The sequence below is a fragment of the Taeniopygia guttata genome, chromosome 1 (genome assembly GCF_048771995.1).
Source record: "Taeniopygia guttata chromosome 1, bTaeGut7.mat, whole genome shotgun sequence".
NCBI lineage: Eukaryota > Metazoa > Chordata > Aves > Passeriformes > Estrildidae > Taeniopygia > Taeniopygia guttata.
In genome coordinates this window covers 86301243-86325470 of record NC_133024.1, presented here as the reverse complement: position 1 = coordinate 86325470, position 24228 = coordinate 86301243, and the positions used below count along the sequence as shown (strand labels likewise).

Sequence of the window (24228 nt, the reverse complement as noted above, 5' to 3'; positions counted from 1 at the left end):
TAAAGATCACGCAAATATAGATGAGAAAAGTCAGTAGGCCAGTTTCTTTACACAAAGTTCCAAAGGTCCACTGGAACACTCCAAGAGTCCATAAAACCTTATTATTTAGAATCAATTACATTTTTTACATAATAGATATATATGGGACTAAGTTTTAAATATCTATTAATATATTATCACTCTTAAATTTCATAACTATTTATTTGCAATAGTGTTTAAGTCCAGAAGCTCACAAATTTTGCAGAGACAGTTCAAGTACAGCACAGGAAATGGAAATCAAACCAAATGTATGACTCATTTTATTAGACTTCCATGTTGCAATGCCAATATAAAATTTGCCATGCTTTGTCACAGTAAAATAATGAAGTAAGAAAAACTCTCACAAGATTATCATAGTTACACTGCTTAATGGTCTTAATCCCTAGAAAATTAACCCCCATATACAGCTATACGGGTGCCAATGGGCCATCTGGGCTGAGCCCATAATGAACCTTTTCTGACAGAGCAGGTGGGCCCAGGGCTCAGGTGTGTGTGTGTGTGTGTGTGTGTGTGTCTCAGTGCAGTCTGCACCTACAGCAGTGATGTGTCTTCTCACAGCACTGAAAAAGGGCATTATTGCTCACCAAAACACCCTGCTGGATACCAGGCATGGGAGAGGCTTGCAAAAAGGAGGGCACATTAAGCCTGACCCAGGGGGCACAAGGTGTCTCTGAAAGGGGAGAGGGTGTTAGGGGGAAGCAGTTATTATGGGGAGGGGGGGGGCAAGGGGACTCAATTGCTCCTGCCTCCACCCTCACCTCTCCTGCCGCTGCCTTTCTGGTGCAGTTGTTCCTGCTTTGAGCTCTCATGGACACCTGTGCCGAACCCCTTCCCTCAGCTACGTGCACTTTAGATGAAACTAATGAGGTGCTACGCTGGTAGCAAGCAGGGCTTGTATTTTACAGTGTAGACACCCTCTTCACTCACAGACAGCAGAGCTCTTCTACTGCCACCCTACAATTAAGCAGTTCTGTTTTTTTGAAACAAATGGAAATGCTCCCTGAAAAACTACAGGCTGGCTGTGGAGGCTGGGTGTAAGACTCTGTGTAACTGCATTCATGTAATTAACATTGATTTTCACCACTCAGAGCTAGAAGAAACAGTATCAGAGACCTAATGCAATTAGCAGCTTGCCAGATACTACTGGCATTACCACTGGTAAAGGCAAAGCAAAGCAAATAAAGTTACCTTTTTTTTTAATAGACAGCATCACCATGAAATGGTTTAATTTTCTTAAGAGAGAAGGAAGTGAAACATAATCAAGAAGTAAGCATGTGTACCAACTTGTATCACTGTCGGTTTGGCCCTAAATGTTCAATGAAGAGCTGTGTTACAGCTGTAAAACACCTCTAGGATTTTACACCTGTTCTTTAAACCACCCTAACAGACAGATATATAGATCAAAGATATATAAAACCATTAACACGAATTGCTACTGGCAAAACAAGGCAGATCAGAGAAATTATGAGTCATCTTTACTGACACCATATGATTTCTCTCTGCCTTTGGCCTCTCACAGCTTGAAAGTTTACATGTGCACAAGTCTTAACTTTATCAGAGAATGTTACAGGAATTCAAGCAGAAATAGTTCTGAGGCAAAAATTCTTACCAGTAAATTCTGGAAATAAAGAAAACAGCAGATAGGAGGACAAGGTGTTGGGAGAGCTATTTCATTGACACAGCTTTGCAGGAAAGAAGATTGGGACAAAACTGCTGTTCTGAGAAACAGGAAATGCTGGACATAACTCCAAAAGAGAACTAAAGCCTTGGAAAGAGCTATAAAAAAGTAAAAAATAGAGGGGACTGTGTTACCTTTAATCGTATACCTTAGGGCAATGGCCAATTCTCTTCTTCCTAAATTTTTTTAATTACCTGCATGTGCATTTATAATCTGCCAAGTTTAGGGATACTACATAAGTATGTATATAACATACAAAAGCAGCAACTATTAATATTTAGATAAAGAAAAAATTAATTCGCAGATTCTGGCCAGGAAACAACCAACACAGAGAAGCCTTTACTAGGGATTGCAGCAGAGATTCTACACTGTAGCAGGCAACAGGCACTGCTCAAAGCCTGATGAAGTGTGGGATCCTGTCTGACACCAACACAAATTATCCCTTGTGACAAGAAGACCAGACAGACTTGGTCAGCTGACATCTCATGCCTAGCTTCTCTCTGCAGTAATCACTCTTCACAAAGCTAAGTTTCAGAATGGGAAATGTTCCTCTATCCTTTTCTTTTCCATCTTACTTCCTACATAAACTGATGACTGAGGCGACAAGTCATCTTACACAACACACCTTAATCAAGCCCTGCAACAATACATTAGCAAGAACCTCAAGAAGATGATAATTTTTCCAAGGAATACTCTGTGTGCACCAGGTGTACACTGCAAGGACTACTACAAGCTCCCAAAAGCTGCAAGAGATGTTAGTACATCTCTAAACCTGATCAGGGTTTAGAGAAAGGACATTCTGATGAACAGCATGAAACCTCTCCCAGACAACCTATGACAGGAAAAGAGGACACAGCCTCAAGCTACGCCAGGGCAAGCTCAGGTTGGATACCAGGAAGAACTTTTTCACTGAAAGTATGGTTAAGCATTGGAACAGGCTGCCCACAAAGGTGATAAAAGCCATCATCTCTGCAAGAGTTCAAGAAATGACTGGATGGTACTATGTGACATGGTCTGATGATCCAGTGGTGTTAAGTCAAAGGCTGGCCTTGATGATCCCAGGTCTTTTCCAACCTTAATGATTCTGTGATTCTCAGTCTAAACTGTGCCATCGGAAGCATATATGTACCAGTGGGAAATTACAACAAAGCAGAAGCAACATACTGTTAAAAACACAATAATAATCAGGTCTTGCAACAAGAAAAGACGTAAACAAGCACTTAATAAATGCAGAGAAACAGCTACAGTTCTGGAGATACATTATCAAAAGCTGAAAGCTCCTAGTGGTACATCTACATTTCAGGAATGGCAAGGGAAGAACACGTTTGCATTACCCCATAAGGCTGCACACAGTATCTCGGAATTGAATCTCTTCTTGTATTTGCGAATCTCTGGTGTGTCACTCTGTGGCCGCGTATTTGTGGGATTCACATTGACAACTGATCCTTTCCGTGTAGGGTCTTGCCTTATTGCCTCTGATCTCATTGCTTCACTAGAAAATCCTACTGAAAGAAAAAAAAAAAGTAAAGTGCATGCAATATCCTTCAAGTGCTAGATTGAAGGATATTTTTTACATCATACAAACCAAATCAGTAACTGAGAACACTGAGAGAGTCCTAATTTTTGTAAGAAATGTAAATGGCAAAAGAAAATAAATTATGCAATCCATTGCAAAACAAATAAAAAGCATGATGGTAACATTCTTAAGTACTTTAAAGAGCCACTGAAGTCACTGAACCCTTTTTCAATTGTCATCTTCAGCTACTTTACTTACCCACAGAAGTCACAGTTGTCCCACTAGATGGAGAAATCTGTAGTAATCTGGGGTCTATAAAAGGTGTAAAGGAGGAGGAAGATTTGTGTTTCTGGAGTGTGTTACTAGCGGACTGAGTCTGCAATGTAAATTTCAACTTTATTAATATTAATGACAATAAAAAGCATGGATAACAAACACCAACATTTTAAAGTCACTATGGAATTATGCTACAGAGCCTCCCCAAGCTTTTATACTTCCTTTATAGATACACAACGCACTGCAGGCACCACACCTGAGCTAGATACATATGCACACCGCACATTTTACAGCAAAATGAAATTAGGTGAATTGTCATCCCTGAACCTCAGCTGCTAGCGAAGTTTTTTAGTACAGACCACTACAATCAGGCATAAAGCAAGGGAATTTCTCTCCTTTTGAAAATCTGCTTTAATGTGTGTATACTATTTTATCTGCAAGCTGTCCACTACCTACAACTTTTGAATTTATAAAGCATCTCCTGAATTGAGGTAGTTAATTAAATTCTGAAGTTTGATCTCTTGGCTTGTGCAACAAAATCAGAACCATCTGGGATCAAGCATTCCCTTCTATGATGGACTACGTTTCAATGTTTGCTACTGTTCGTTCTCCCTATTTTGTTTAACCTGAGCCTCTTGCCAGAAAGCTGCAGCAGATTCTTCCACCTTTATTTGACAAAGCAACATATTAAACCTGTATTGAACGAAGGGGCTCATTAGTGTGGAAGGTGTAGCAAACAGTGACATGACACTATGAATATGTAGTGGATAAAATCACTGGTGCTTATTGAGTTATGAGGTCTAAAGATGAAAAAACAAAGAAAGTAAAAAGACAAGTGAAACAATGAACTGTTAAAAGTGGAAATGGAACAACTTAAAAACCCTTGCCAGTTTAGTATTACAGTGACAACATATCATACTGAAGCAGAATGGGACAAGTGGAAAAAAAAAGTGTATAAATATAAAGAGTGTGCATGTGATAAGTCATACCAAACAGTACTGGGTTTTTGATTAGTTTTACGCAAACACAGTTACAAGACACTTCTTTAGCATCAACTAATTTTCAACCTCTAATCTTCCTAAGCTCTATAGAAAAAAGAAACCAGCAATGGGTCTTTGGAGTTTATCCCTGCCCTGAACAGCCCAACACCAAAAGGCTTCTTTGTCACCAGGCACTGCCACAGCCCCCACTTCCCAAGCTGAGTTAACTGAACTCTGCTTACATATTGCTTAGATCAAAGTAATGAGCAAGCGTATCTCTGGATCGATCGGCTGATCTCTATAACCTACAAGAGTGCGCTTTTAGAAAGATCAAAGAGCAATGAAGCATAGCTGAAAATTATGTATAAAGCTTAATTAATTTCCAGGAGGAAATTCTCCCTCCCACCCACCTGCTATGTGGTTAAGAAGCATTTTTGATTATGTGGTAAATGTGCATTGCCATAAACCTACCCAGATCACTGCAACCTCGCCTCATCACAACACTTGCACACCTCCATGGCAGGACTCTACCCTGAGAAGCAGCAGGTTCTTTTCACCAAGTTTCACTTGCCCTGTACCACCCCCTGCTTCAGAGGCTCTCTTTAGCTGGCCACCCAGACAGGCGTGGAGACACCAGACAAGGCTCCTCGCTCACTGCTGGGCTCAATAAGGGGCAAACAGCCCTTTGTTCATTCACACCTGTGCACCTCCTCTGCTGCAAGGGGTTAACAGGTGTGAAGGACCAGGCTTTCCCACCTGCACTCATAAAGGAAGGCACCTCCTGGGATCAGCCCAGGGCAGCAAGAGGGAGCTTCCCCCATGGTAAAGCCTTCTCCACCTGGACACAATCAGTGCTGGTGGAGAACAGTCATCTTTACACAGCTGCTTCTCAGAGTACATACACACTTGGAAAAAACCCCAAATATTTCCCCCCACTCATTATTCCAAAATAACAATCCCTCAGGCTTTTACAACCCTCCCAGGCAACACCTGATTTGTTCACGCAGCCCACATGTTCACCCAGTTTTAGTGAGCAAAATCCCTCTAGAGCCACTTCCTCTCCCAAAGGGTGAGTTTCCACAGGCAGCTCCTCATATGTATGGAGACACTAGTCCAGCCTTTACTGACAAAGCCAAAATTAACTGCTAATTCTGAAGAGGCACATTGCTTGCAATTAGCCTGCTCCCGGAATAAAACAGAATTAAAAAGAGTGTTGGCTTGAAAATGCAGTAGTCAAGTTTAGTTTAAAATGAACGCCATGCAATTAATGACTCACTAAAAGGAAGCAAAAATAGTAAACTGGCAAGTTTGGCATGGGACTGCTCTAGAGTTAAGGGCTTCTTACACAGAACTGAAATGTGTTATTTGGGAGGTGGGAACAAAGGTGACAGAAAAAAAAAGCAGGGGAGATTGGCTGGAGGTCCTTTGCAAACTAGCTACTAGGCAATGCTGCTATAACCCTATGAAAGCAGCCAGCTGTGGTGTAAGACATACCTCATTAGTAGTTAGCTTGTCCTGGGGTGTCTGTGGGGACATGGTGGGTGTCGGCTGGCTGGAGGATGGGGAGGAGGAGGTGGAGGAAGTGGAGGAGGAATGGCTTTGCTGTAAGAGATCTGGCAAGAGGTGAATGCGACCGGCAAAGCCATTGCTCTCATGATGGCTGGCACGCTTTTTGTCAACTGTACTCTGTAGAAAAAACAGGCACACTTGTCTTGCTCAAGTGCTGCTTAAAAGTCTATATCCCTAACATCCTCTCTCCTTCTCTCCCTCACTTCCTACCTTTTCACTTTTTTTTTTTTATTTTTATAAGCTGATAATCCGTGCTTTGATGCCTGCATGGAAAAGGAAAGTGGGCAAAGCTACTAGAATTCATGAAATTCCCACCAGCAGGAAAAAGCTTGGTTCATGTGGTTGACTTGCACAGCCAGTTCCAGCAATTAAGAGAACAACAACTGAGCTGCTAAGTCCAACACCACAACAGAGACAAGCACATTTTTGGGGGTGGAGTGAGGATTTTTTTCCCTATTGTTTTGTTTAAAACTAACTTAGACCCTATACAGATAGCAGTCTGGACCTTCTGGAGAATCCCTTCAGCTAACTATTTAAAACAATAACCATGAAATCTTAATTTTCAAACAAGAAGACTCAATTAAGAAATTGGCATTCAGTTGTGAAACTCAGAAATGCGATTACTGAGGAAACTCCTATAAACTAGCACGCTCATTAACACACAAGACCAATTAAAAACGGGGAACCATTATATTTCAGAGGCACAAGAACACAGTATTTTCAGAATCAAAGGCAACAACACAGCACTCTACTCTGTCCACATTCTCTGCTTCACCACCTATTTTGCTTCTCCCCCACACCAACTGTTGCATGAATTTGCACGTACATGTGTGTGTATGTTATCTGGGTGGTCTGTATGCCCTAAACTACAGGTTCAAAACAATCTTAAAAACCTTGAGTGCTCCCCACCCCAGCTCCCTCTCAGCCTCACTCCTGAGACACATATTTGGTTATGTGGTAAAACTAAACTAAGATTTTGCTCCAGGTACTTGCTCCACACACCTGCAGCTTTTCTACTCTTCTCTCCCACAGACTTTGAGATATTCTGCATGGTGCTGCCATGAGTGTCACCAGAAAGCATGCAAAACAGAAGCAAGGGGTGAAGGGCTACTCTCCTCTTTGCATGCATCTAACATCTTGCTCATCTGAAATTCTCTACAGCTGCGTCTTGATAATACGAACAACAAATATAATGTAGAAACAGCATGGGTGAATGAGCGAGTGGGTTAATGAGCACAGAAAGGTGCAGCACTGCACAGGGAAGGAAAAGCAATACCTGTCGAACAATTAAGGTGCCCTCCTTAGAAGGAGTCAAGGCAGGTTCACTCTCCACATCATCATGGACAATCATGGTTTTTACTGACTCTGTTTCACCATTGCTCAAGTTCAATGTTGACCTGTTTGTCAGACAAGAAATAACTGGAGTGAGATAACAGCACTAGTGCCCTGGCTGTCACTGCCCTGCATCATGGCATACTCAGAATTAACTTGTATTATAGCCAGAGTGGAACATTTACATAAGCTGCCTAGAAAAGCCTCTCTGTCAAGAAAAAAGTCACAATATTGTTAAACAGTTTCTTGTTTTGTAACAAATCAAGGGAGCAGAGGGAAAGGACATTGAGAAGACTATCCTCAGCGTTTGAATATATGAAGATATGAGGCTGCTATGTCTTGCTCATTGATTGTAGTAAGCTGAAAGAACTAACATACAAGCCAGGATGCTAACATCCTTTTCCTTCAATCCCCTATAAGGCAAAACAGATGCAAAACACTGTTAGAGGGACTAACACTGCTCGGACATCATCTGGTCCAGAAGTAGATTCATCTGCTCCTTCTTGTTCCATATCATCATCTTCCTCGTCTGTTGTCCCTGACTCCTCACTTGAGGATGAGTAATCTGTTACTTTATGTGGAGGTCGCACATCCTCTACTGCTCGCAGCTCCTTCGCCAATGCAGTTAAATCCTGTTGGGAGAGGGAAGAAAAAAATGTTAAAACTGATGTTGCAAGTAAGAGAGAAGACTTTGCAAGAAAAACCCACAGGATTAGTGCCCAAATTTGTTCATTTGTTCACTTCCGTGTTTCCATTGCCCCAGCAGTACTGTTTCCTTTTACTTATTCAGTCTTAACAGTTACTAAAACTCACTTTCTCATAAACTCAAGCACCAGAGCAGTCAACCTAAAGGGGTCTTGTCATATCATAGAAAAACCCTATCAGGGCTTCTATCCACATCCATATCGGTTCCATACTCAGAAACAATCCATACTCAAATCCCTATGCATACTCAGAAACAATTTTGATTTACGACTAACTGCAGTATCGTAAGAGATATGGCTACTGAAGAAAGTTTCAAGGAAAGATAAAAATACTGTGAAAGCCCACTGAGTTCCCCAAGATACAACAGGACACAGAGCCGTAATAAATTGTAGTAGCAGCCAGATGTAGAAAATGTCAGAAATCTTTCTCAGAAAGTATGAAAAATGTAAGGTCTTACCACTTCTCCCTGCACCATTCAGCCCAGCATTGGCACATTCAGGACAAAAGCACGATCATTGGTCCAGCCCGAGGAAGGAAACACAAGATTGAAAGAGAGAAAGGCATGGATTAGGAAGGAAGAAAACTGAAGAGCAGAAATCAATCCCAGAAGCAGTGCAAAATCTAATGTTTGCAGTATTGATGTGCACAGGCAATTCCACAGCCCAGAACATGCTGCTAGATCCACAGTTACAAACTCAACTCCAGCTGGTGTTCACCCCTGATGGCTCTGAATGAAGCTCTCAGTGTACTTTTTGTGAATCTACCTGAAAGAGAAGGAGGACAGGGGAGGTGGATGCAACTCACAGCAGGCTTGATAGGTCTGAAGACTTCCTTTTTCTCTTCAGGCTTTTTAGGTGCACTTTCATGGCGCTGTGATGGCGAACCCTCTGATTTGGATGATGCTGCACGTGCCGAGACCCCAAAAAGAACACAGAACAAAGCAGATTAAGCAGGGAGCTAAAATATGTTTTCTTACTTCACCCTGGAGTGAGGAAGAGATGTGAGATGACTGCTAGGGGTGTCTGACGACAGTGTAAGTTTCACTTGTTCACTACTACATTGTCCCTGAAGGACTATATAAAAACCACCATAAGCTGTGATTTGTATAGGTGCAACTGATCTACATCTGAAGCCAAAGTAAACAGTCGCAACAACTGTAAATCAAAGACCCAAGTGTGGTCACAAGCTGGAAAACCTCCATCATCATCCAATGCAGCCCAGCTGAGACCTATCCATGGCAGTCTGCACCCTGTCAACAACCCACCAAGGAGACAGGCAACAACTATCAAAATGTGCCCTTGCACACATGAGGAAGGGAGGGAGCTGTGAGGACATGGAGACTGGGCTGTTTGCACAAAGGAAAGTGCAGCAGTGCCTGGATGTGAATTCAAGAACAATGAAACAAACAGTTTGACAACGATTTCTGTGCCTGCTGCCTTTCCCAAGCAAGGACATATGGCCAAGATGTTACAGGAAGCCAACCCATCTATGATACTGCATGCTGAAAGGCTGTTCCCTGTGATTCTTATCATCTTTAATTACTGAGTGCTTCACAGCTTAATAAAATTAGAAACACAGTGTTACAAAGGGTAGGAGAAGGACTTACATCTCATCCTGAACCGCTCTCCAGACCCGCTCTGAGAGCCAGGGTGGGAGCCAGGTTGTGAGCCAGAGTTGCTTGAGCCAGAAGAACTGCCACTGCCTGGCCTTGGTACAAGCTTCTCCACCCTTTCCCACAGCAAACGAGGCTCTATATTGCTGTATCAAGGGAGGAAAGAAATCTTTGTCACACACACTTCAGTCCCAGATTCTCAGCTCTAAACTGAAACATCATTATCTCTCAGTGTTTTGCTAATAACTCAACTGAAAGAACACTTTAATGCTGAGATCAGGGCATAAGTAATGCTTCACAACCCAGGCAGTGGCTCCCTTTCAAATAACTATTACCTTATTTATGATGGTCAAAAAAAGGTTTAGGTGGGTATAAGCTACTCCTTTTATTTGGAATTATCTACCTGCCATTCTTATGTATATAACCTCAAGTGGACAATTCTCTCAGCCTGCATGCAGCAGGTTTAAAATTGGGTCAGAATTATCCTGGGCACTAAAGACAAGCCAAAAAGAATACCAGAATACCCTCACCCTACCCAGTGAGCTAATTCCACGGTGGCCTGCCCATTTTGCCCTGTTGAATTTAGGAGTCAGTTCTCTCTGCTCCCTTCCTGACCTTGAGTGCTCTGTGTCAGAGCCCATGGATGCTTTTTCCCCCCTCTTAAAATCTGGTTCTGGCTAAGAGGCCAGAAAGTTTCTGAGGTCTCTTCACTTTAGATGTTACAAGCCCTTCTGCTGCCAGTAATCCCCACAGTACACCCAAGCTGACCTGTTGCACCAAAAGACAAGACATTCATAAATGGCCACATTTGTTCCAAAATTTGAAGGATATTTGAAATTATTGCAAAAATTACAGGGCAGGCAACTCAGATGAGAAGAGGAAAGAAGAAATTTTGTCAGCATTTGTTGACACATGTGCCACATCAAGAGAAATTAATCATTACTGAAAAGGGATCCAACACCATCTTCCTTTCATATCCTACAGGCATTGCCAAAAGCTGTCTGCAAATGTCTGTCTTCCCATATGCCTTTTCCTTCCAATTCAAGAAAAGCAAGGACATGTAGGCTTACAAACCTCGTGGAATTTCTTTGACCTGCTTGGTTATTTTGCTGCCCACTGCCCTGCAGCGGGGAATCACGGCGGGACAGGACTGGCGATCGGGACGTTGTTCTCACAGGTACCTTGGGAGAAAAAACGTCGTGTTAAACACATGAAGAGGACGGCGAGGACAGGAAGATAAAACTTCTCCTGCCACAGAATATATTCTTAAGACCTTAACAACATAGTACAATCTAGCATCAGTGACCAAAAGCAATAAACAAACACCCACAAAGCCAAAATCCTTAGCTGTGATGCTGTTCAGAATTTGAACAGAACTCGATGTTTAGTCTTAACATTAAATAGCATTTTAATGGTTATCACACAAACACGTACATGCCCTGCTACCCTCCCAACTGCTGAGACATTTGAAAAGAATATGGCATTTTGACTGAAGCAGGGGAGGCACAAAGCAATTTGCTGAAACAGCATGAGAATTAGGAGAATAAGCTCAAGGGAACCAAACAAATGCCTAGGAATGGATCAGCAGAAGGCAAAGACTGGTGGGGGGGGTAGCAAGAATATACTCAGAAGAAGCAAATCCCAGTGGATGGGAGGAGGGGATGGAAGGGGGAGAGGAGAAGGAAATATATTGAATGTTTCCTTTTTGTTCAGATCCATCTCAATTTTAAATAAGTGTATGAGTCATAGTTTGGGTTGCAAACCAATGAAGAGGAATATTAACACTGAGCAATAACCTCAGGGATATTTTGAATTCTTTCCTGAATATGGTAATTATTTGTTAACTTTGCATAATAAATTGTTTCTCTGAAATAGCTGCATTCTATAAATAATTGCCAATTTTATATGAAGCTTCAATATTGCACTTCAGGTTGATTATTATTAACCCATTGGCTGAATACCTACATTATGATCTGCCTTCCAAAATACTGTTACCAGTGCTGGCACAAGGGCACGGTGTTCCTAGTGCCCAGGGTATCACATCCTTAAGAAAACTGAAATTAATAATAAAATAATAGCACACATCTGTCTTTCTACTCCTTACCCTTGGAGGCACCTCGTCACTGTCTGATCTAGCCCAAGCCTTTTGGGTGGGGTCGGGTACCTCCGACTTAGAGTCAGAACTCTGATTAAGCACTTCACTGCGTGAAGGTGGATATGGGTCCTGGGAACGAAGATGGTGATGAGCAAATTTGGGAGAAGGGTCACTGAAGGAATGGGATCGCGAGACAGGGGAAACATTGTTCTTGAGAGATGCCAGATGGGACCACTGTACCTTACAAGAAAACAAAACATAAAACATTCAATGCGCTCAGTATAACCGGCTTTCCAATTAACACAGAATAAAGGCAGGTGGGGCAGGCAGAGACAATTGGTTATGGCATTAGGTAAGCGTGGGGTGGAATTGATGCACTTCAAAGCAAGGCAAGCGCCCAAAGAACGTAACAGACTGAAAATACAGCACATATGCGTTTTTTGTGTGACGCGCTCTCCACACACATGTACACTGGTGCCCACAGGGAAAGGAGATCCAGTATCTGCACCATGAGCCTGAGTTCAAAGGCCACTCAAGACAGAAGTCACCTCCTGTTCCCTGGTCTTCAGTGGGCTTTGGTCAGGTCTCATGGCGAGCTGGGAAATTTGAAGTGGACATCCAATTGGGGCAATGTACAAAATTAAAGAATGCTGTAAATTTGGTATACCAACAGACATTTATGTTTCCTAACAAATTCAGGGACTGGATACAGCTTGAAACTTTTGGAGAAAGACCATAACACAAAGCCTTTATTCCTTTACAATTATTGCAATATATATAAAAAAACATAATATATATTGTATATAGTATACATATGTACAATGCATATTATACTTACACCATATATGTACTGTATAGTGTACATATATACATATTTATACAGAAAGTACACACACACACATGCACACATATTCAATTACACATACTAAGAAGGCATAACAGTGACTAAGGAGTTAAAACTCCATTAGGATTTCCAGTGAGATTCATATTCCCTTCAGCCTACTTCCTCTTGGTGTATAACCCTGTGTTTCAGAGTTAATTTCTGTAACTAAGGAGGAGGAAAAGTCATAATTGAGGAACATGCTGTTTTCACACCTAATGATTAAGTAAAACTTTGCTTTCAATCCCAGTTTCAGTAGGCTGGCTGTATTTGTTTTTATGTTATTATTATTTCCTCAATTTTAATACACAAAGCTGTTGAAGAGCCTGATTATCCTTAATTTGAGTGAAAGACACAGACTTTAAAAGTAACTGGCACAGAGTATGAAGATAAAGTCCAATATTTTGAAATAGTCATAGAGGTTTGAATAAAAGCCAGGAAATAATGAGCAAGGGATGAAGTTCTGTCCTGATTTCTCCCACTCTTCCGTCTGTTCAAATTCTCCTGTTGTCCAAAAGAGTGGCAATACCTAGTCACAATCAGGGATGGTTTTAGCTTGCACTGTCATCAACAGACTTTATGAAAATTCTGCATGGAAACAGAGGAACTAAATGCAGAACTCTACAGTTTAATTTAGCATACCTAAACTGCTCAGAATTAATGGGCTCAGTCTAACTTTTAGACAAAGGTTACTTTTTCAATTCATGCCATAACTCCTACGAAATCAGGTATCAAGATCTGGAGGCTCTTGGTTAGTAAACAATAGAAAAATGGCTACCATGCAGCTCAGTGGTTTCAACCTCTTCTTGATTTTCCAGGGGTGGTACAGAGCTTTATTTAGCAACTGCAGGCCTACTGACAACAAACTTGCTTTTCTTAGACATGTTTTGCAAACTCTTTGAAACAGTGCTCACACTGTTAAAACCCACTTGTTTAGTTAGCTTTTTTCTGCAAGAATTTTAAAAACCAAGCAAGTGCACTTTTTTCCTGAGCATCCTTTTTAGTAGTAAAAACCTTGCACAGAGCAAATTCTGAATTGCAAAATGCTCTGTGCTGTGCTGTGAAAACATAACACAACAGCTCTGCAACTGCCACCAGCATTTAACCCACTGTGTCACTGCTGCACAGATAATAATGGGATACAACAGTTCTAGTCTAGCTCTAACATGAAAAAAACCCAAACCAAGAAAACACACCAAACCCACAAACCCATCAGTTTATCAATAAAATAAGCAAAAATAGACAGAGTAAATCTACAGCTGTTTTGTGTAATAGTACTACCCCTTACAAAAGGCTTTTTAAGTGCAAAGATCTGCAAATTTGAAGGAAACATGTTAGGACATCTGCACTCCCTCCAGGCTCACCAAGATTTTCCTGGGCACTTACCTGGGGCTCCATTGGCCTCTGCAGGGCAGGCTGAGCAGGTTCTGAGTTTCCATTGGAAAAGGACTCCGATCTTGAAGGCACTGGTGGCTCCAACACTTTGCCCATCTGTTTAGACTGTGCTTCAGGGGAGCCCTGATTAGTTTTTCTAAATCTCTCCTCCACCTAAGCCAAAATAAATGGAGGTTAAGCCTTGAGTCAGTAAAAGCAATTACAGCAGAATTACAAAGGGGAGTACCAACTTTTCTTTACCACAAAGAAAGCAAATACATTTGGGGTTTGGCAGGATTTTTTCTCTACCACTTTTGCCAGCACTGTAAGTTTACTGAGTGAACTACACCAAAGCTCCAAGTATGCCAATAATCCATACTAGGAAGAGAGGAGATGCAGGAGGTAGCAAGATGTGAGATAATATGATGAAAGAACATTATGGGCCTTCTTTCTGCCTAGACTAATTATCCGTCAGTACTTTCCTCACAGATAATAAAAAGGATAGACCTAAACAGAAACAACCTTACAATATAAAAGTATTTCCCACTGCTATCCCTTACTTTAGTTGCCCACCTCATGCAAACAATGGTTTTGGATTATCTGCTTTCCTGTGTTTCTCTCTTCAGCAACAGAAGAAGAGACAGGAGTATGTTTCTCTACCAGGTAATACTGGAGTCTGTTCAGCTTTAGGCACAAAAGTATAGAAGTTATCATCTCTCTTATCAAATACTCTCAGCATAAACTCAACAGCTGCAGAGGACAGTCCCATCAGTTTGTTTCCTGTTCTCGGGAAGGTGTAGAATTGATCTTATGTTAACCTCAAGAGCTTCCTGAGGCGTAGACTAAGTCAGAATATGCTCAGTCCTCAGAAGACCATCAAGGAAGGCACCCATGGAGAAATGTCACCACTTTCAAGGCCACAACACTGACAACAAAGTGAGAGGTATGAAGGACAAGAGATGGAGGGAGGCTACAGGCAGAAAGGAAACTTTCATTTCCTAAGAAAGTCTGTTGCTAGAACCAAGGCAGCATGTGCCAGATAAGCTGCCTCTGAGGAATGCTAAACTCCCAGTATTTTATCAAAGCACTGAAGATCAAACTGGAAACTTGGGATGATTTAATTAACTTTAACTCTTGTGCCCAGAGAACAAAACCAGTATTGGGATGATTTCCTAATGCTCCCTAGGTGTGATGTCTGGAGAGACTGGCTTCCAGACGACAGGCAAGTTTCCAGACTACTCGCCTCAGGTGGGCTCCTCTACAAACCCAACCTGCCTCTGCATTCCAAAATTTGAGGATAGTACCAGGTTGCCTATAGGGACAAGCAGACAAGCTTCTCTGTTAAGGTCTACACAAAACACACCATGTCTTGGGAAGAGTACAACAATAATGGAGGCAAGCATCTTCACCATGCAATCATTTTCATCACTGTGTCCAACTTCATAGAGGCATTCTCTAAAATCTAAAAAACAGGCCAGACTCCTTGTTATGAATAGAATAAGGAAAAGCCTCAAGCAAAAGCCTTCTGTCTGAAGCAACAGGTTTTCACATCTCTAGCTGTAGATGATAGGAAGTTTCTTCTACAAAGCACATAAACTGCACGAGCGACATGTCCTCAAAACCAGACAAGAAGTGGCAAGGAGATAGAGTGCATTACGGACAGAAGCAGGTCCTATTCCAGTCATCTGACTGTCTGGTCCTGAAAATCATATTAAGTTCTAAGACCCCTGCTGTTTCCCAAAGTCAATCTTAGAATTCCTTTTCCTTATATCCTCATTGCTACCCCAATGAGGAAAAAAACTAATCACCATTAAACTTTGCCAACCAGGAAGGTTAGTCCACTTCACCTAACCATCCCAATGGTAAGCATCTCTGTAAGGGGACACTTTTTCTGGAGAGCAGTATGTCTGAAAGAATGAGGCACAGAACACTCATTCCAATTCACTGTTTAATGTAAAGAATGATGTCAGTGTTAATGCCTGCTGTTAGGATTAAATGGTGGCATTCTCACTGCCAGGTAGCAAGACCTTGTGGCTATACTTCTATCACACTTTTTAAAAAGACAATTACACAATGATCTCTGGGCAGTTCTGACTACTAATCAATTTTCCTGTCTTTACTCTTTTGGGCTAGAGCAATCACAAAAGAAAGACTACAACAGAAAAAACAACTGAGTCAGTGGTTCTCCTAAAGGATGGAACACTTGAATCTTTTTCTCTCTTTTTCAGCTCTGAAAGGAAAATGAAGCAGATACAGTTCTGCATCCCTCCAAATCCCCACCAGCATTCAGGCTGGACAGAAGTGCTAGACTGGCACTATGCTTTCACTGAGGTGGGCCAAGAGCATGCAACAAGGACAAGAGGGCTGATTCCATGCCTGCACCATCCCATACCAGACAAGTCTGAATTTCTTCCAAGTAAGAAAGACGTATCAGATACTTCAACCAACAAGGAGAATGGATGAGATAGCACAAACATGGTTTATTAAGAACTTGGACAACAGCATCTAGAATAAAATGAGTTCGTGTCCACCAAGCCCAAACAATAGGACTTCAAAGACTAAGAGGCACTGCTGGATGAAGCTGAACAGAGAGCTATTTAACATGTTTAGTAGGCCTAAATATATTTTCTGTTCTTGTTCCAAAACGTATTTACCTAGTTCCCACATGCAGCTGATGAATGCCATTAAGAGCTTTGACTAGCATTGCCCAGTCTGGTGGTTTGTGGGCAGTATGGTGCTCAAGGGAAACACAAGAATATGATCACTGAAAGAAAGCCAAATATACATCAAAGAGGCATTCACTTGCTTACCAATGTTACTCATGGACCAGTGAAGACTCACTGAAAGGCACAGCACTTCAGATCAACTTGTGAGTGCCTGGAGTCCAAGGCAACACTATAGAGTTTCAAAAGAGCTGGACATGATCTCAGCAGAGAATACTTAACATTTCAAAAATGAAACTAATGAAATTCAGGTTTGTGTTCACGAGAAGGAAATTTTGAAAAGTGTAAGTTAAAACACCAAATGTGTACACATGTAGTGAGTGTTAACATCCATCATAGGTTTGTGCTTTCCAACTGCCTCTCAATTTCAAATCACCAGTACTTGCCAGAGATGCAGAGCACTGCACCAACGCTTCCTAAGAAAACACATCTGATGAAGCACAGATACAACTTGCTGACATGATACTTCCAAAACCAGGTCCCATTAGTCTAAAGCCTTCCAGACTTCTTTCCAACTTTTACACCTCAAAAAGTCTGAACTACAGTGATTGCAGCAGAACTACTCAGAAGTTGCCCTAGGGCTTGAAAACTTTTGGTTAAACAGTTTAAAATATCCTGCCGCTTATGAGTGGTGCTTTGGCCTCCAACTATACTGTAGCAGAATTGCAGTCATTCTGATGCCAGCAGGCAGAGAAGCAGTTAGCAGACTCCTGTTCACTAGCAGGACTTACCTCACGTGCTCTTTCAGCAGGCTCATAGTGGGATTTTGGCTCAGGGGTATGATAGCTTTGTTTATTTCTTTCTTGCTGCTGCTGCTGTTGCTGCTGCTGCTGCTGTTGCTGCTGCTGCTGCTGCTGCCGCCTGTGATCGTGCTGCAGCGACAGGAGATAGGCTTGCTCCTGCTGCAACTGGCGCTGGAGTCGCTCTGCCTGTCGGTGTTCCTCCATCTCTCGCCACCTGTATTCCTTTGAGAGAATGGGTGAGGAATTCAAGACATGACACTGACTGTATGGTGGACATGTCCCTACCAATCCCATTAAAAATGCACCTTTCTGGTTGCTGTTTTGTTTGCTTGTTAGTTTATTTCATTGTTAATGTGTAACCAAGAGCTAAGTTAGACCCATATGACTTGTGTCTTATGTTGGGAAAGTCATGAGTGTATTGCTAAGCTTGATATGATTGGAGAGTTATGACAAAACTGATTTTTATTAAAGGGAAAAAAAGAGTTGTTTATACTAAATCCAGTGTTAAGTTCATAAAACAATGATTTAGACCAACACTAGGCCATTGTATCCTGGGGTGGATTTACATATCATGTGTGCTTTTGATCTGCAACACAAGCACTCTAGTTCTTCACTGAATGCCAAGGTCTGTTCAGAAACTCGACCACCACACCAGAACTGTTCCACTTTAACATAAAGCCTCCTCTTATTGCCCAGAAAGCAGAGTGACCATACAGCACTTCTCATATGTGCCTGTCAGCCCACAACACTAGCATAAATGGCCTTTTAATCAAGCTCCTTTGTTGTCATACTGTCAGTGCAGCTGTGCCCGACTGAGGGAAGCCTAGGACTGGCCGGATAAATGGATCCTATAGCTACTGAACAAAACAGATACAGTGCTTTACCAGTAACATGGCCTGCTCCTGGAGCAGCTGCTGCTGTAGAATTTCCAAGTGCCGCTGCTCCTCTTCTAGCTGTCGCCTGATATACTCCTGTCACATAGAAATTACCCAGCAATAAATTTATTCAAAAGGAATGCATCAGAACCCCCTGGGTGGAACACCACACGCTACTTCCCCAGTTCAGCTTTAATGAGAAACGCACTTCAGGATGGATTAGTGCCTGCAGAACAATTTAGGAAGCCCTGTCTCCTGAGCATTAGATTTTGGCCCCTTCTGTTCTGAAATTTGCACTCCTGCAAATGTTGCCGGCACAGGCCAGTGCTCATTTATGTATTCTGGAAGTGGTTTCAAGAAGCAGCAAAATGCACTTGAAGATTTTGGTAAGTTAAAACACAGCAAGTCTGACTCAACACAGCCAATACAAAGTCACATGCAAGTTGTAGTAAACATTAGTGTGTTGCACTGGTGCGATGAACTGTTAGCAACAGCTAGAGCCAGGCATAGTGTAGGCAGAGCTGGAGCAAGCTCCCCCAAATGGGCTCTGCCAAGTGCAGCTGGGACCTGCCCTGCCAAGTCTCCCCTGCTGCCCTCACCAAAGCCTCTCCTGAGCAAACACTGCCAGCCTTGCTGAATTATGCGATGGTTATGACACAAACAAACATCCACCAGGAAACAGAAATTAGACCAAACTCACTTGCTCTTGCCATCTAGCCACCTCTTCACCTGCAGCCTCAACAGGTCAAGACATTTACCCTCGCTTCACCTATCCCCTAGAAGAACTCAAACTCTGAAGCACCAAACCCAAGCTGGTAACATCCTATCATGCAATTAATGGAAGTATGTATCATGTGCATGCGCACACACACAAGCACACGCACACATTTACAGTGTATGCATAAAGAAATTAATGGATCAGTGATACAGTGATGGGAGTTATAGAAAGTCTTGTGACAGACTGATGAGATACACCATACTGTTGTTATGCACATTGGCTGAGCCACAGTTTGAGTTAACAAAAATTCTAAGAGGGAACAAATCTTTTCTTCTAGAAAAAAGAATAAAAATTCAGAGTGGTTCAGCTTGGCCACACCAATTAACCATTTGTCATTACTGGCACTGTGCGTAATTAGCATTTCAACAGTCTAAAAAGCAGCTGGGGGAATACCCGGTGTCTGCCCAAAAGCAAATTACTATACTGTAATTACAGATTTTCCATATATTTATTCCCATTGGTTAGTCTTCTCTCCTTTTGTCTCAAGAATCTTTGAAACATACACAAACACAATAAAATTTCCCAGTAACACAATCATCAATGATCTCAATACAGTGAATTTATGTAAGAAAAAAATTAAGGTATGTCAGGTCAAACCCAGCATTCCTGAAGTTAATGGGGAAATTTACAATCAATCAGCATCTAGGACAGAAGTTTTGGCCCTTTATTTGTGATCAGTATTTTGCAGTACATGCACAGTAAGTATTTCTCTGATTATCACCCTGATTGAAGTTATTAAAGAATTTTAAAACATGCAGATTTCATGCATAAATATAGCAGATGAATTTCACAGTTTAACAAGTTTCTCAGTTGTACTTTCAATGTATTAAGGGCACACTAGCATAACTTAAGATATACTTGTTGCCTGAATGGGCATACGTTACTGATTTTAAACAGAGTAAGAGAGGAAAATTGCATATTCAAGTTTTAGGATGGAAAATCCTCTGCAGCTCAAAGATTCCATCTCAAATTCAGAGTAGTCAAAGTTCATGCCAATGACCAATTCTGTGTGCCAGAAGTTGACATGCAACAGAGCTGCCCTTCTCTTGGGAGGCCTTCTGAACAGGGGCATGTCCTGCAAGAACCACTGATCCAGCAAGACAAGCCTAGAAACAGTTTTCAGCCCCAGTGATGATTTTGCCAATTCTGGTGATTTTAGTCCAGCCCAGGGGCACGAGCTGAATTTAGAATGAGTACTGCAACAAGACTTCTTTTTTTGAGAGAATATTGAGGCAGCCAGAATTTTCCATAAAGCCCTACAATCCTACGTTAGTGCACTTTCTGTCAAAAACAACAAAGATGAAAGAGTTAGTGTTACGTTGCCTCTAAGCTGATTTAGGCTTACTACTTTTTTAAAAATTAAATTAGAACTTAGAAGAAACAGACCTATTGCACATATATCTGTATCATGGACTCACCTGCTCCCTTTCTACCCTCCTCTTTTCCTCCTCTGCTCTTCTTCTCTCTTCCTCCTCCTTACGCCTCCTCTCCATTTCTTCCAGACGTCTTTTTTCCTCCTGTTCTCTCCGCCTTTGCTCACGCTCTTGTTGCCTTCGAGCTTCCCTTTCTCTTCTTTGTTGCTACAAAAAGAGAAAAGAAACCACAGAGTTTTACTTTTGTTGTTATCAAAGAAAGAGGTGGGGTTATTTTCTATGGTGAAGAGCGGGATTTACCAGGACTAGCAAGCTCTGCAACTGAGTGACAAAACATTTTATGCAAGTGTTCCACCAGGATATTAAACTCATACCCAGCACACATCTACCCCTAAAAGCAGCCTCACTTAGACTCTCTGGTTTCTTCATGCACAAAGTCATGTACCATATTCCTGATGACAATCAAGGTGTGGAAACACACTTCTCTCTTCAAGAGAGGCCAACAGAAACCCCAATCCTCAAACAACTGTTGAACTCAGAGATGACAACTTTCTTAACATCCACAAGGGGATGATCAGCCCTAAATCAGCTAACTCAAATGCCATCTATCTGAACTTTCTGTAAGTAGCTTCTCTCTTAAAACAGTTGGTCTGCTAAGAATTTTGTAGTGTTGGCTCAACAATCAAGCTTAATTTAATGCACTGCCCAAAACTTTGCCTAAGAGAAAAGGCTGGTCAACAGCACCTCAGCTCCTCCCAAAACAGCAAATGCACCTATATGTAAAAGAGGAAAAGCAGCTAAGTAAGATTTACACTTCCACACATGACCCAATACGAACGAGTGCTGATTAGGTCTGCTCAAGTCTGAAAAAAACCTGGAAAACAGCTCTAGAAAACATGAACTGACTCATTTATGTCTATGGAGCACCATATATGACTTCAGAGAAGACATTTTAAATGCCCGTGTAGTCGTGACCAATTCTTCCTGCACTTCAGCATAAGCATCCAGTTACTCCACCTACCTCGAAATCCCAGGCAGCCTCCCACAACTGCCAAAGTGTCAAAAGACCCAGCTGTCTCCTGTTCAACCATCAACTGGGAATAGCACTACATTTACTTTCTTTATATGTTTCTATAATATGCTAAAAAAATATGGAAGAAATTTAAACCAAAAAATAGCATGCACAAATTTAATCCCAAGAACAAAAATGAACACCTACATTGGTTATTCCTTATCACATTTATGTTAAGGTTAATACTATCCCAAATTTCTGTTGGAGCAAAGCTGTCACAGATTTGCCTGTTTTAAGGCACTCCAAATAGTCTTGCAAGAAAGAGCACTCACACTAAGCTTTACTCTGGGTTCACAAATCCAGTTACTGGTGTGAGTTTCATAGTTGTGCTCAACTGGAAAAGCAAAGGCTGATCTACACTTGCTGTGTTGCTTTCATGGGATGAGCTTTCTCTGCTTGGAACATTTTCCTGCATTACTATGAAGGAATTGAAATATCAACAGCCCTCTATCTTCTGGAATCTGTACTGATATGACAGTGGAGAAGAAATACTAGCAGGGGGGGAAAAGGATGGTTCTTGGGTTTTCTGAGTTTTTCTGCCAGGAGAAGTTGTGGATATTCCATCCCTGGCAGTGTTCAAGGTTAGGCTGGATAGGCTTTGATCACTGGAAGGTGTCCCCTGCCCATGGGAGAGAAGTTGGAGCAGGATGGTTTTTAAAGGTCCTTCTACACAAACCATTCCGTGATTCCATCAATTAGTAGAACTTAAATAATACACGCTGCTTTCCAATTCTCCTTCATTAACTACAGTTTGAGGGAAGATGTGACTTTGCTGGAGCCCACTGTTGAAATACACCCACGCTCTAACTACCATGTCCTCTTTCCTGGCTCCTAGCATGATCCTAGGTTCACTACCACCTTCCTGTGCCACAAGACATAAACTATTTTATCCCCCACATTTCCTGTATTTTCTCAGAAACAGAGCTTCCTTGCTCTTGCATCTCTTCTAACTAAATCCATTTACCAGCCTTTTCACTTGTGCTTAAGCCAGCTCTCCTCAATGAATGTAGATATAAAAATAGCAAAAGTGCTGCAAGGCAGCTATGGCACGCGGTGCATTTCATAGGTTTCACTGCTTCCACTCCCTCATTTTTTAAGCACTGTAAAAGGATTAAGTAGGCACTTTTATTTCTGAATATATGCCTCAGTGTCAAGCAATTTCTACATTTAAGTCAATATATGCAGGTCCTTCTTGGCTAATCAAGTCTGACAGGCTTTTGTTTAAGAAAACTAAGACTTGAAGTACAATAATTCTGCTGCCTTGAGGATGCAAGAGACAGCACACTGCTGACTGGTTAATATAATATGCACATTTATCAACTCAATATTGTGTTGACATTGTTAAGTGGATATATTGCAAATCTCAGGATGGCATCACTCTCACTAGAAGGAAGACAGGCAAATTCATGGCTTCTTGAATTAATTCAGAAGTATTCAGCAATAATTATAAATAACTGAACTTAATATGAGGAAAAATAAGCTACAAACTGATTAAGAGAGTCAGTGTCCCATGGCAGCAGAAAATAAATAAAAATCAATTGTGAAAATATGAGATTTTTAATGAAACCTTGATCCAGATATCTAACTCAGCACATCAGCAGGTATTTATTATCCAGCAAAGGAATAGGGGGAAAAAATAACAGATCTCACAAATGTGCTACTGTCTATGTGCCAAAGTATGCAGGGAGATCAGGTTTCTCAGCACCACTTCCACCCTCCCATCAGACACTGCCTCTGCGTCCTGCCAGGTGAGTGGAAAGGAGGTACCCAGCAGTGCAGGAGCCCACACAAGCACACTGCATGATCCCCTTATTCACAGCCCTAGATATAAAATAAAGGTTTCGCTTCCTTTGCATGTAGTTTTTGAAACCTCATCATCAAACCAGTGGTCACTAACAAAGCTGAATTTACTTTTAACGCATCAGGGAGAGGAAATCTACAGTGACAACCATCTCTTGGGTCCTAGTCCACATCTTGTCAAAGCAATGCCAAAGGTGGTTGGTAGCAAGTTGGGTTAACCCAACCTGTCTTCAGAGCCAGCCCTATAGCTGACTTTTTTGCATCCATCTGTTGGCACGAGGCTGCCTTCCTGACTGGCTCTTGCAACTCTTCCATGAGCTCACCAAAACCTGATCACTGTGTGCCTTAGGCCTGCCCAAAGGACAGGAGAGGGACAGGAAAAACTGTTTGTTAAAACCAGTGTCATATAAAATACAATATACGTATAAAAATTTGCCTTTTAAATTTAGTTCGTGTGATTGTCAGATACTGTCATTTTTTGTCACACACCACAGAAGAGGCTGGCATAAAACACTGTTGTCCAAGAAACAGCAGGTATAGATCTAGATTCCTGAACTTAAGAATGCATATCCAAATCTTCTTTAGTTTGGTATGGTATTACCAACTTTCTTGCACATGTCAGATGAAAAGCTTATTTCCAAGAAGCAAAGTGTTAGCCAGAAAATAAGGCAAGAACTCTTCAAAGAAATGTCAGACATGCCAAAACAGAATTTTGACAGAGCCCATACTGCCTCAAATTACTGCATTTCACAAAATGGGCATTTACTATGCAAACAACATTAAAAAAAAAAAAAAAAAAAAAACACAA

The 24228-nt window shown here is 41.6% G+C and overlaps 1 protein-coding gene across 10 annotated transcripts in view; it reads right to left on the bottom strand.

Annotated features, from left to right (window-relative positions):
- The window catches only part of MAP4K4 (mitogen-activated protein kinase kinase kinase kinase 4), a 164345-nt gene that overhangs the window by 16149 nt on the left and 123968 nt on the right, over window positions 1-24228 (bottom strand). The window contains exons 13-25 of one of the 10 annotated variants that reach the window (XM_072932694.1): window positions 20594-20755; window positions 18407-18493; window positions 17511-17744; window positions 14069-14230; window positions 11812-12042; window positions 10782-10888; window positions 9702-9853; window positions 8900-8997; window positions 7847-8022; window positions 7335-7455; window positions 5984-6175; window positions 3492-3609; window positions 3052-3222 (exon numbers count right to left, since the gene is read on the bottom strand). In XM_072932694.1, coding sequence (XP_072788795.1) covers window positions 3052-3222; window positions 3492-3609; window positions 5984-6175; window positions 7335-7455; window positions 7847-8022; window positions 8900-8997; window positions 9702-9853; window positions 10782-10888; window positions 11812-12042; window positions 14069-14230; window positions 17511-17744; window positions 18407-18493; window positions 20594-20755 — 2011 coding nt within the window. The remainder of the gene's footprint in view (window positions 1-3051; window positions 3223-3491; window positions 3610-5983; window positions 6176-7334; window positions 7456-7846; window positions 8023-8899; window positions 8998-9701; window positions 9854-10781; window positions 10889-11811; window positions 12043-14068; window positions 14231-17510; window positions 17745-18406; window positions 18494-20593; window positions 20756-24228) is intronic. The other 9 variants (XM_072932698.1, XM_072932704.1, XM_072932714.1 and 6 more) reach the window with 9 other exon arrangements.